Below are 14,458 nucleotides of genomic sequence, written 5' to 3' on the forward strand. Positions count from 1 at the left end.
TGCACAACTCTACTACACATCATCTGTAATGTGTGTTCACCACCCCAAGTCAAGTCTCCTAATTGGTTCCAGGAAAATTGTGAGTGAGTGTGTGTGTGTGTGTGTGTGTACGTGGGCACACATCAGCAAGCACCTATTCTGAATATCTAAGACTACAGCCAAGTGAGGTCTGAGCTCAGTTCCTAAGTGCTGCCTTCAAAGTTGTTGTGAGTGAATTACTTCCAGGGCATGTAGACAGAGAATAAAATAATAGCTTGGCGAAGTTCAAAGAAGTGTTTTTTTACTTTCAAAAGAGTAAAAATGATCAACTTTTTTATTGTTAATCCTCACCCGAGGATATTTTTCCCATTGATTTTTAGAGAGAGTAGAAGGGACAGGGAGAAAGAGAGAAAGAGGAATGTGAGACAGACACATCGATTGGTTGCCTCCCATGTGATTACCGTCCCTGCTGAGGATTAAACCTGCAACCCAGGTACATGTCCTTGACTGGGAATTGAGCCCCTGACCCGTCAGTGCATGGGCCAATGCTATAATCACTGAGCAACACAAGCCAGCGCAAAAATGATAAACTTTTAAAAGTAGGAAAAATAAATAATCTTTGGTTTGGATAGTTTAGGTATCAATTATTTTCCTACCTGTTTAAAGTCAGTCTCACTTTTTAAGAAACAATGTGAGACAGTAAGGTCACCACTTTTAAAAGCATAAAATTATTTTACAGGTTAGATTATTTTGCCTGTGTGAATTTACACCATTTTATGGTCTGGTACTCTGGAAATGTGAAGTAATTAGATGTTAAAGTTACATTAAAAACTATCCTCCAACACGCGCGTGTGAGTGTGTGCGCATGCGCGCGAACACACACACACACACACACACACACACACACACACAGCGACACTTGATCCAATTTTGCAGAACAAAACAGTTTGCCTAAAATGCTCTGCAGACAGCAAGCAGTCCATCCATGTAATAAACTGATTAGCTACCTAAAGAAATTATTTATTTCTTCTTCTCAAATCAGTCATATAGTGTAAGTGGACTATTTATAGAGTTTTTCGCCCTTATTGAAAGCAAAGGCACTGAATAAAGTTTCTGTGAAGGATAAAGCAATGCCTTTTATAGCCTCGTAGTTATTGGAAAGGGGAAAACACAGTGCCTGCATCCCAGTTGGCAACCAGTTGAGTCACACACTGTTTCAGCTAGTGTGACATTCCATTACACTGAAGGTCACCGCATTGGCACTTCACCTGAGGACAGTATCGGGGACCCATGGTGGCTCTGATTATTCTGAACAGATCATTTGTTCTCAGTCAAACCATTGCAACTTTTGTATTTTATTGACTTAAATTTATTTGTAGAATTATAACAAAAAATATCTGCATGTAAAATTCTATCAAATAGCATCTCTATCTTGGTGAGGTTTTTAAAAGAGGGGCATTGTTTGAGAGGTTTTCTGGCTAGACCACTCAGAAATGCCCAGATCGGTTTCTCCATCTGCCTTCTTTGAAGAATTCTTTAGAACCTGGTTTCTTTCCCATTGGTGTCCCTGGTGGACCTTTCTCACCCTACTCAAAAGGCATTCATCTAGGCAGGCAAAGTGTGGTATCTGGTGTTAAAGAAAATGCCAACTGAAGTTAGTACAGGAAAAAAAATGGCTCTTTTTGAAAGCTACAATTTTGTTCTTTCTAGAAGTTGGGACATAAAGGCAAAAACCAAATAGCTCTATAATGCCAGTAATGGATTCGAGGAAATAATCCATTCAGCAATACTATGGCCTTTCAGGTCTTGCGAACTAAAGACGTCCTATGTGGATTGAACATGTGGATTAAAGTAGATCCCCTCTTAGGTGACATAACATTCTGAGATAAAAAGAGATTGTTGATTCAGTATGTAGCCTGAAAGAGATAATTCTGTTTAAATAACATTAGACCATTTGAAAACAAGCAGCCCGGGGATAAGAATCAGATCCTAAGTAATAAATCCGAGGGGGTTCTGCCTTTCTCTCTTGTTGGATAAGAGCTCCACTGAAAGAAGCATTCGCTGTAAATTTAGACTCTCTCCCGTTAGTCTATTTATTCACTATATTTTTCAGTTCATTCAACAAATTCTGCTATCCAGTTGGATCTGAATTTGATTGATTTATTGATTGGTTATCTCTTTCTTTAAATGCAAAGTCTATTAAGCAGACATTCTTGTCTAGCTTGTTTGTACAGTGTAGCACTCCAGCACTTAAATGGGTATGAGGCACATAAGAGGAACTCTGTGGATATTTGCTGAATGGATTAAAGAAGAGAGCCAGCCATTTGATGTATTTCTCAGTTGGGGATGATTTTGCTCCATCAGGGGAAATTTGGCAATGTCTGGAGACATTTTTGGGGTGTTATAACTAGGTGGGGAGTAGTACCAGCACATAGCCAGAGACACTAAATGCAGATATCCAGAAAAAGAATTGCATGGCCCAAAATATCAGTGTCCAGATTGGGAAACCCTGATCTATGTGAAGAGTTTCACAAGGGAAACAATTGGAGTACAAAAGCCTTAAGGTGGGAGCATGTTTGCATATTGGTTATAGAGAAACTTAAAGAAGGCCATGTGACTGAAACATTTTTGCAGAAGAGAAAGTGGGAGGTGATGATGCCATAGAAGTTGACAGCAGATCATTCAGGGCTTTCTAACGATAGGGAGTTTGAATTTTATTATATACTAGAGGCCCAGTGCATGAAAACTCATGCACTGGAGGGGGGTCCCTCAGCCCGGACTACCCCCTCTCACAGTCTGGGAGCCTTCAGGGGTGGGGAGGCAAACTGGCGATCAGGGGAAGGCGACGCCCCATCGCACCTCTGCTGCTGTCACTGCCAGGAGCGCAAGCCTTGGCTGGCTCTGGTTACCTGAGCCTCAGGTGGCCCTGGGTGGCTGGGCAGCCGCCACCTGAGGCTTGCCTGCATCTCGGGCATCAGCTGGGCAGCTGCCATCTGAGGCTTGTTTTGTGCCTTGGGCCAGCCCTGGGCAGCTGGGGGCTGAGCGAACTGGTGGACTCTGGAGGTAGGTGGGAGGAGAGACCAGGCCCGCCAGGGACAGGCCCGGCCTTGCCGAGCCTGCTGCCATAGTGGGGCTGAGGGGACTGGGCACCACCATCTTGTGGCTGTGGGCGCAACCATCTTTGAGGGCGGGGCAGTCAATTAGCATATTCCCTCCTTATTGGCTTTGGCACTGCCATCTTTGAGGGCAGGGGAGTCAGTTAGAATATTCCCTCCTTATTGGTTGTGGGCAGGGCAGTAAATTAGCATATTTCTTCCTTATTGGCTATGGGCGCCATCATCATATTCCCACTTTATTGGCTGAGGATGGGGCAGTCAATTAGCATATTCCCTCTTTATTGGCTGTAAGCTCACTGCTGCCCTCCTGTAGCTCTCTGCCCCCTGCCCCACCATCCTGCAGCTCCCCCTTTTCCTCCCCTGCCCCCTCATAGATTGTTGCCCTGACCTCTCCTGTAGCTCTCCACTGCCCGCTTATAGCCAGTAGCTCACTGCCACCCTCCTGTAGCTCTCCATCCACTACCCTGCCCTCTTGTAACTCCCCCTGCCCCCCTCCCTTTCCCCCTCATAGCATGCTGCCCTGCCCCTTCCTGTAGCTCTCCGCTGTCTGCTTGTAGCTCACTGCCCCAACCTCCTGTTGATCTGTGATCTGGTTGTGATGCAGTTGGTCGTTATGTAACGACCATTTGCATATTACATCTTTATTATATAGGATGCAGCATAAAGCTATGAAGTCATTTTATACAGGCATGTGACATGATTTGATTTACCTTCCTGAACATCACTCTGAACTTTTAATTGGATAATGGATTTTAGTAGGGTAGGAAGAAGCAGGTAGAATGGGTTTTAGTAGGGGAGGTTGAATGGTTTAGAAAACTGGTACCAGGTAGAATGGTTTAGAAAATAGGTGTATTAATCAAGACAAGAGATGATGGTGGTATGGATATGGAGTAAGGTGTGGTAGTGGAAATGACAATTCATGGACTGATTTATAATATGGGTAAGGGTTAACAGGATTCCCAATATATTAGCTATAGAAACTAAAGCAGAAGGAATCCAAACAATGTGTGGATGGTGACTTATCTTACTCGAGAGGGGGATGACTAAAGCTGGTGTCCTTCCCTGGTGGCTTTTGTTACATTATATAAAGGAATGCTCTTTTTAAAGTCTGGAATGTTTTATAACTATTATTAGAATTTCCAATATTCACAAGGTCATTTATTAGTTCCGCCCCCACACACTGGGGGATAATGTAAAGAACATGGTAATTTTGAGCCCTAGCTAGTTTGGCTCAGTGGATAGAGCGTCAGCCTGCAGACAAGGGGTCCCGGGTTTTATTCTGGTTAAGTGCACATACCTTGGTTGCAGGCTTCTCCCTGGCCTGGGCCCTGGTCTGGGCTGGTGCAGGAGGCAACCAATCTATGTGTTTCTTTCACATGGATGTTTATCTCTGTCTTTCCCTCTCTCTTCCACTCTCCCTAAAAAGCAATGGAAAAATATCCCCAGGTGAGGATAAAAAAACAAACAAAGAAACAAAATAAAGAACATGGTAATTTTGATATGAAGCCATAGGATTTACTCCTTTATCTTGGTTTTATAAAATGGGGAAAATTTCTTTAACAAAAGAATAAGTTCCTTGGCTTAACTCTCATGAGCCAAAACCAAAACACTTATGCAACTATTTTATAAGATAAACCATCTCCTCATTTCTCTTAACTATATGGTATGCCTAACCTTCAGAGTGATATAAAGGGAATGGACTTTATTCTTTATGTTATTTCATTAAATGGTTTTAGATGATTTGGCATATGCTAGGTTCTGTAGTAGGTAATGAAGATGTAAAAACTGATAACTAAAAATTGTCGTGTCACCACTGTGTGTTGAGTTTAGGAGATAAGTGTGAAAATAAGATAATACAATTAAGAGTAAGTGCTATAATAAAGATACATACTGTTTGAATTCCTAAGGAAGGGAATGGTTGGTATTAGTGGGAATATGGAAAAAAAATCATAAAGAATATGACATATGAGCTCCAGCATGAAGAATGAATGGTTAGGTAGTCGGCACTTATAAAGGATAGTATTTGGGAAGTATGGGGAAAAATTCAGTGTAACTAGAATTTAGATGCACAAAGGAAGTGGGAAGGTTGAGTTATATTTTGAAGGAACTCATTCATTCTTAAAAATCAGTTGACATTTTATTCTGAAGATAGTGGAGTTGTTTAAATGGAGGAAGTGATATGACAAGATTTGATTTCTATGAAGTTAATTTTGGTACCTGTTTAAAGAATAGGCCTGTAGAAAGAAAAAAAACAATGGCAGGAAGTTCTATTAAAAGTTTGCTAAAACAATTCATGAAAAAGATGAAACATGGCAGTAGCGATGGAGAAGAGAATCGGGAACAAGAGCCCTCCCTAGCATGCACAGCAGTGTTTGTGTTATATTGTCAGTTGTGTAGAGGAAACTGTTATGGGTTGAATGTGATCTCTCAGAAATTCCTATGTTGAAGTTACAAGCCCTAGTGTCTCAGAATGTGACTGTACTTGGTAATAGGGTCTCTATAGTGGCAATTAAGTTTAAATGGGTTCATTCAGGTGGGCCCTAATCCAATAAGACTGGTGTCCTTATAAAGAAGAAATGATTTGGACACAGATATATACACAGAGAGATGATGTGAAGACACAGAAAAACGTTGGCCAATTACAGCCAAGGTGAAGGGTCTGGAACAGATCCTTTGCTCACAACCCTTAGAAGGAACCAATCCTGGTGACAACTGATCTTGGACTCCTGGCCAATAGATGTAAACATCTGTGGTATTTTGTTACTGCAGCCCTGGTAAACTAGTACAGAAATATTATGGTATATGCTTAAATCTTTATTAACAAGGATGGAGTACACAAAAACACACACACCACTAATTGTGATTTTTTTAAAAGACAGAGGTAATCTTTTGCTTATACCCTTTTATAATTACTCATGTGAACATAATAACAATAAAAATAATTTATATTATAAATCAAAGAAGTAAAAGCTATTTTGAGGAAAAACTATAATATATTGATATAATGAATAGCAGGGATGGATATTTAAGAAGAGAATTGAAGATGATGTTGATATGTTAGCCTAGGAAGTTTATCGGGTGGCAATGCTTTAAAAGTGGGAGGAAAAGGCAAAGTTCTACCTTATACATGATAAATTTTAAAACTGAGATCTACATTCACAGATATCCACTCTGCATCTGTAAATAAGTTACTAGGGCTGGAAGACAAGCTTAGGGTTGGCATATACCTTCACTTTTCATTGATTGAGACAGTATCCATTGTAAGACAGAGGTTTTTAAATGTACAAAATAAATGTCTTAGAATTGTTGAGATATAGAACTTAGGAATTGAATCATGTTAGTTATGTCGAGGCCAGAAAAAGGCAGAGGATGAGACTGGAAAGATTATGAGTCTTTATGAGTGGGTAGAAGAGGAAGGACCAGTGAAGAAGATTGAGAAGGAAAGGTTAGTTAATTAAGAGTTGAAATAGAATTGAGTTGTGTCTGAGAAGTCATGTGTAAAGGTCACAATAAAGGGAGGTTAAAGGTGCAAAAAGTGTGATTGAATATGGACTCATAAATCAGACTTGCTTTAAGTTCCAAGTAAATCTTATTTACTGGTATGTCTATATTAATAAGTAAAGAAAAAGAGATTTTGTTAAGCTTTCATATACCGATGCCACTCATATTTGTTTACACTCATCATCAAATTAGTGTATTTCTTTACACATTGGCATATCACTTATTAAAATGCATAATGCCACCTTAAACTTTTAAATCATTCTTCCACATATTTACATGAAATACATTTTCTGAGTATGTAAATAATAGTAAAAACATTCATTGTAGAAAATTTTCTAAATATAGTATGAAGAAAACATTAAAATGACCTATACTCCCATTCCTTAGAAATAGCCATTAATGATATATTGATAATTTTTCTTCCGTTTTTTTCTAAATCTATATGTGTGTATGCATTGAGGTGTTTATACAGAAGTCTCATTTCTATCCAACTTTTTCACCTAGCTTTATATTATGAGCAAATTCCCATATCATTAACAATTCTTAAATACTTTTTTCACAGATGTAAAATATTCTAGTGTAGGGCTACCCCCTAATTACTCAATTATTTTCATTTGACATTTAGATTGTTTCTTATATTTCATTGCAAACACTTACTAATACTTATCTCCATTTTCAATAGCTTTGTTGGGATAGATTTTTAGAAGTGAAATTACCCTCTTGAAGATGAGAGGCTTACAAGACAAGAAATGTATTATTTTTCCTAGTGTGTATCCTAGAAATGTGGTAGCAGCTTACTGCTCTATTGACAATGTATGAAGATGCACATCTTACCATAATTTGAATATTTTCATTTAAGAAACCTTCCCAGCATTTAGATGATTTAATGTTAGGATTCTAATTACCATAGTCATATAGTTATTCTTAGAGTAAATGTCCTTTTTAAAAAAATCCTCACCCAAGGATATGCTTTCATTGATTTTTAGAGAGAGAGGAAGGGGGAGAGAGAGAAACATCAATGTGGGAGAAACATCTATCAGTTGCCTCCCGACCTCACCCGAGCAGGGATGGAACCTAAAACTTAGGCATGTGCCCTGATGGGGAGTTGAACCTACAGCCTTTGGTTTATGCATCAACGCTTTAATGAACTGAGCCACCCAGGCAGGGCTAAATGTCCTTCTTTTGGTTGATCTAAATATCTTAAGTATAATAAATCATTAATTACAATCTAAGGAGCACCTGCAATGAATGAGGCAAGGAATATATGGCATGATTCTTACCTTATATTCAATCAGAATTTCTTTTCTGGATGTTTCTTTTCTAGCCCATGTAAATTACATTAGAAACTTTATTCCCATTCTAAATGGGCACATGAAAATTATAAGACACTAACTCTAGCTACTACATCTTAAAAAAACACATGCTTTTTTTCAGCATAAATTGGTAGGGAGAATTGCAGTGGGATGGGGAAAGGTGACTGAGTTATAACAGATTCTTCTACCTAATTATATATACAGGTGGCAAATGCATTATTAAAATAGTGCCAACCTTCCTAATGCCGCGACCCTTTAATACAGTGCCTCATGTTGTGACCCAACCATAAAATTATTTCCGTTGCTACTTCATAACTGTAATGTTGCTACTGTTATGAATCGTAATGTAAATATCTGATATGCAGGATGTATTTTCAGGGGTCGCGACCCACAGGTTGAGAACCGCTGGCTTAGTGTCTTGTATTTCAAGTGAAAATTGTAATTAAAAAGTATGTTCTCTCCTCCACTAGTACTTTACCATAGGGATCTTATCTATCTTGAGTTTTAGAAGAACAATTAAAAGCAGTAATGTTTCTGTTTCAGTGAACTGCTCACCTCTTTGGTGTATCAAATATGTATTTAACCTAAGACGATAGTTTTCTATTGATTTTTTAGAGAGAGTGGGATGGAGAGGGAGAGACAGAGAAACAGAGACTTCTATGTAAGAGAGACACATATGAGAAAGACACGTCTACTGGTTGCCTCCCACACGTGCCCCTACAGGGGCTGGGGATCGAGCCGGCAACCAAGGCATGTGCCCTTGACTGGAATTGAACTCCAGAACCTTCAGTCTGTGGGCCAACACTCTATCCACTGAGCCAAACTGGCTAGGGTCACTGGCATACTTGAAAATATTGAACATACTATTTATTTTAAACTAGAGGCCCAGTGCAAAAAAATTTGTGCACTCGGGGGCGGGGGGGGGGGGCCCACTCAGCGTGGCCTGTGCCCTCTCGCAGTCTGGGACCCCTCAGGAGATAATGACCTGCTGGCTTAGGCGTGCTCCCGGGTGGGAGAGGGCAGGCCCAATCCCTAGGTGCAGCCCCTGGTCAGGCTCAGAGCAGAGCTGATTGGGGAGTTGGGGCACTGCCCCCTGTCATACACAGAGCAGGGCGATCAGGAGGTTGTGATTCCACCCTCAGTCACGCTCAGGGTAGGGCCAATTGGGGGGTTGGGGCACCATCCCCTGTCACACTCAAGGCAGGGTCGGTCGATGGGGAGGTTGCGGCACCACCCCCTGTCATGCACAGAGCAGGGCCAATCAGGGGGTTGTGGCATTTCCCCCTGTCACACACAGAGCAGGGCCGATCAGGGGGTTGGGGTGCCGCCACTCTCACACTCAGGGCAGGGCCAATGGGGAGGTTATGGCTCTACCCCGTCAAACACAGAGCAGGGCCCGTGGGGGGTGGGGGGTTTGGGCGCTGCCCCCTGTCACGCTGATCCTGGTGCCGGGAGGCCTCGTGGCTCCGCTGATCCCGGTGCTGGGAGGCATATTATCCTTTTACTATATAGGGTAGAGGTCTGGTGCATGGGTGGGTGCCGGCTGGTTTGCCCTGAAGAGTGTCCTGGATCAGGGTGGGGGTCCCCGCTGGGGTGCCTGGCCAGTCTGGGTGAGGGGCTGAGGGCTGTTTTCAGGCTAGGGGTGACTGAAGCTCCCAACCACTCCTTTTTTTCTTTTCTTTTCTTTTTTTTTTTTATTCTGGGCCAGTTTTAGCTTTGAGGCTTGGCTCCAGCTCTTAGACCTCCACTGCTGAAAGTAGGTTTCTGGCCTTTGCTTACAATATTGCGATCCTGCTGGCTGAAGCCCGACAGGTATCTGGGGTTTTGTTTAGCTTCTATGTTTGTTACATAGTTGCTTGCAGCTCAGAGGCCTGCAGCGGCAGTCGGGGAACGTTGGAGTCCTCCATCACTGAAGCAAGCAAGCCTCATGTTAGTTTCAAGCTTTCTGGCTGCCGGCCGCCATCTTGGCTGGCAGTTAATTTGCATATTGCCCTGATTAGCCAATGGGAAGGGTAGCGGTCGTATGCCAATTACCATGTTTCTCTTTCATTAGATATTATAACTGCTGTGACTTCTCCAAATCTTGGATTTAACTGTAATATTGGCTGCCCATAATATGGTCTATTCCTTTTCCAACCACATTATATTATTTCATGATAGACTAAATTAACATTCTCAAACTTGAGTATTTCCTCTGGTAGGTATTTTAAAGGAAGTCTAAGTTGCATATGAGAAAAGAGTCTAAGACTTGATTGGCTATTTCCCCCCTTGTAATGTATGATTCCTTAGTTCTGATTCCTCAAGATTCTTTTTAAGGAATCATATCATTGATAATAATACCTTGAATTCTTAATAATTATGGTTATTGCCCAGCCTGTGTTGCTCAGTGGTTAAGCCTTGACCCATGAACCAGGTGGTCATGGTTCAATTCCCAGTTTGGGCACATGCCTGGGTTGGAGGCTTGAACCTCAGTAGGGGTTGTGCAGGAGGCAGCGGATCAATGATTCTCTTTCAACATTGATGTTTCTACCCCACCCTCTCCCTCCCCTCCTCTCTCTGAAATCAATAAAATAAAATAATTATGGTTATTAAATTTTCATGTCTTTGTATTGCCTCTTTAATTTGATTTAAAAGCTACTTAGGTCCATGTACTGTGCTTTAGACCTCGTTTTACTTTATACTTCTCATTTTCATCAGGCTCCAACTTAGAACATTAAAAATAGTAGCTAGTCAGCCTATAGTTTACTTGTAAAATAAAAGGAAAAAGATATAGATTATTACTTGTTATATAAAAAATCAAAATATTTATTCATTCTGATATTTTGTGATGACTTTTTACTATTGAGTTAAAATCTAAAAGATATTTGTTGATTTGTGTGCAGAACCTTATATTTGGAATAGTTCTCAATACAATAGGATCATTGTCATTGAAAAATTCTCTCTTCTCATTTTTCCTTTCTTCTATGTTTTATTGCTGTGTTATATTCAGGAACTCCCGAAAGCTTAGCTGAGAAGGAGAGGCAGCTTATGGGTATGATCAATCAGCTGACCAGTCTGCGAGAGCAGTTGTTGGCTGCCCATGACGAGCAGAAGAAACTGGCTGCATCTCAGATTGAGAAACAACGCCAGCAAATGGAGCTGGCCAAGCAGCAGCAAGAACAGGTGAGTAAGAAGTAGAGACACAGTTTCCTCAGGCTTTGTTTTGCCTGCTATTTATGTCATTCTCCTAGGCATACAAAGATCATTTAAAGCCTCTCTCCCCTTTTGCCCACATAAATAAAAAGGCAAATGATGAAGCAAACTCTGATCTGAAGAAAGTTATCCACTTCTTTAGTGGTGAGTAGCATGGAAATAATTATAATCAAGGTGCTGATAGGTCATGAGAGAAGTACAAAAAACCATGGAAAGTCAAGAGAACATTTCCAGTCAGGAACATGAAAGATTTCGCTAAACAGGTGTTTGTTCTGGAACTTTGAAGAATAGGTAGGATTCACCAAATGAAGTAAATTTTCAATTATGGGGCAGGAATTTTAGATAATAAGAAGGAGTGAGAATCTGAACTAGATAGGGTGTTGACTGTGGAAAAAAAAAGAAGAAAGCAATAAACAGGTGGAAGAGTTACGGCTAGTTGAATTTTTTGAGTGGGCAAAAGGCAGAAGTGTTGAGCTTGAATAATAGGGAAAGTCAGGGAGAGGGCTACTTTGGAACAGCAACTGGCTATATGATGTTGAATTAGAGCTGTTGTCAGGTTGTCCCTCTAGAGCAGCAGTTCTCAACCTTTGGTTTGCGACCCCTCAGGCGGTCTAATGACCCTTTCACAGGGGTCGCCTAAGACCATCCTGCATATCAGATATTTACATTACGATTCATAACAGTAGCAACATTACAGTTATGAAGTAGCAACAAAAATAACTTTGTGGTTGGGTCACAACATGAGGAACTGTATTTCAAGGGCCAGAAGGTTGAGAGCCACTGCTCTAGAGGTAAATGAGAGACAGGTAGAAATACCAATCAAGAGAAGTCTGACTTAAATGTCTTAGATTATCTACATAGACATGGTAGTTCAAAACACTAGAATAGAAAAGTTTTATTCATTTTCAATCAAGTGCTTCTTATGTACCCAGCACTGTGCTAACTAACTGCTGAGGCTATCCCAATTAACCAGAAAGACAAAACCCCTAAATTCTAGTGGAAAGAGGCGATTAACAAAGAAAAAGAGACATTAACAAAATAATCTCAAGTAGTGATAAGTTATTTGAAGAAATATAAGAAGAATAATAGTTACTTGTATGTCAAGGCAGTATTTCTTAGCTAGGGTGATTGGGTCAAGCATTTAGGCTCAGATTGAAATGACACACAAGACACAGCCATATTAATATCTTGAGCCCATAGTGTTCCATACAGAGAAATAGCAGGTTTATAGGCCTTGACTTAGAGAAGGGGTGAAATCATGAGAAAATGGACATGAACTAACGGTAGATCCTTGGAGATACTGGTATAAAGCTGCTAGAGAGAGGAAAATGAACAAATTCGGAACCAGGAATCTATTATATTTTTCATTTAGATTCTTGTTGGCTTTAATAGTATGGCTTCTATGGAGCTTTTGTAGCAGAAATCAGACAGTCAGAAATGACATGTAGAAGAACTGACACGTAGTGAGAAACTGGTAACAAAGCATAAGAACTATTACTTAAAGAAAAATTGCTAGTAATAAGGGGAGATAGAGGGCATACATAAGGTAATTGTCCATATAGAGATGGGGCATCGTTTAGAGGGCTAACGTCCCATGTTTTGTGCTCAGTCCACTCACCATCCACACTGGAGGAGAGTCATTGTTTAGGCAGAGGTGTTCAATACTGCCAAACATTCCAAACTGCTCTCAAAATGTAAACTAGCATAGTTGAAAGGGGTAAAGAAATATTCAGAATATATTTGAAGAGATCCCCTATTTTCAATTTATTATCTCTACTTGGTGGTTCATATCTGCTTGAAAGATATTTTTATTTTCAATGAAATGCTTCATCATTTTCTTTCAATGTATATTTGACCTGTTATTGGCCATGGCCCATATCTCTCTTTCTTTACCTTTCTATAAAAAACAAAAACAAATAAACAAACAACAAAAAAAAACAGGTCAGAATGCTAGCCTGTGACAGTCTAGAAAAACACCAGTCTTTTCATGTATGTTTTTAACTTTCAATACCTTCAGACATCTGAATTCTAGAAAATTCTGGGCGCATCTGAAACTGTAGCTCAGATGGGGTTATTTCTTTGTAAAGAATCCCCACCTTGGTGGGTTTGAGGGTCCCTAAAACTTTGAACAATCACTAATGGAGAGCAAGGTTCCTTTCTTTCTCTTTCACATTCTGGCCCATCCCCAAATATCATCAGTAGGTTCTAGAATTTTTTACTTTCTCTGACATTCTCCTTTGAACTTTAGAAATCCTTAAGTTTTTCTAGAATGTCTTCCCTATATTGGAGAGATGCCAGGCAGTGATGCCTACACAACCTGCGAGAAGATCCCTCCTGAGGGCCGCAGATCAGCTTTCCAGAGCCCATCTGCTCTCCCAGGTCCTCTCTACCATGCGTTTCTGACCTGCATAGTCAGCACTGTTGTGGTCACTGCTCTTTTCATCAGGACACAGGGATATCTCTGAATGACATTTAGTATTTATTCCTTAAGATACAGGTTAAGTTCATCTTCTCTTGAGGGTTTCTTTTCTGACTCTCCTCTTAACACTCCCTACTTAGCACAGCACAGGCCTCCTCTGCACACTCTAATCTTCCTCTGACAGCCCTTAAAGATGCTAATGATCTTGTTGGCTGATCAGCCTTTCCACCAGACCGTGAGCTCCATTCCACGTTCATCCATTCAACAAATATCTATTGGGTACCACGTTGATCTCAGCTTCTGTTATAGTTACTGGGATCCGGCAAGGAACGAAACAGACAAAAATCCCTCATGTATTGAATTCTAATTGGTAAGAGATAGACAACAAATTAAAATGTAAAATATAGTATATGTTGATAAGGATTATGGTGAAAAAAATAAAGCAGAGAGTTAGGGATGAAAGTGCTGGGTAGAGGGGCTCTTTTAAAGGGAGTCATCAGGGAAGACCTATTAATTGACAGGGTCATATTTGAGTAAGGAATTACAGGGGATGAGGGAGTGAATACACCAGTTATCTAGGAAAAGAGGGTTTCAGATGGAGGGGAAAGCAAATGCAGAGGCTCAGAGGCTGGAGTAGCCTTCGGAAGTGGGAACATCCTTGGTGTGTTCAAGAGACAGGAGAGAAGTGTGGCAAGAGTGGAGTGACAAAGGAAGGGAAGGAGAACATGAAATCAGAGAGAAAGGAGGCCAGATTATATTGGGCTTGCAGGCATGACATGGCCTTTCCTCTGAGACAGAGTGTTTTGAAATGATGAATAACATGACAATTTACCTTGTCAAAGGATCTCTCTAGAGCAGTGATGGCGAACCTTTTGAGCTCGGCGTGTCAGCATTTTGACAAACCCTAACTTAACTCTTGTGCCATGTCACATAGAGAA

The 14,458-nt window shown here is 40.6% G+C and overlaps 1 protein-coding gene across 6 annotated transcripts in view; it reads left to right on the top strand.

Annotated features, from left to right (window-relative positions):
• The window catches only part of SOX5 (SRY-box transcription factor 5), a 966,957-nt gene that overhangs the window by 748,114 nt on the left and 204,385 nt on the right, over positions 1 to 14,458 (top strand). For all 6 annotated transcript variants that reach the window (XM_081083091.1, XM_081083093.1, XM_081083089.1 and 3 more), the window contains one exon: positions 10,899 to 11,071. In XM_081083091.1, the coding sequence (XP_080939217.1) occupies positions 10,899 to 11,071 (173 nt within the window). The remainder of the gene's footprint in view (positions 1 to 10,898; positions 11,072 to 14,458) is intronic.

The sequence above is a fragment of the Myotis nattereri genome (assembly GCF_964212035.1).
Source record: "Myotis nattereri genome assembly, chromosome: 2".
NCBI classification, from domain to species: Eukaryota; Metazoa; Chordata; class Mammalia; order Chiroptera; family Vespertilionidae; genus Myotis; species Myotis nattereri.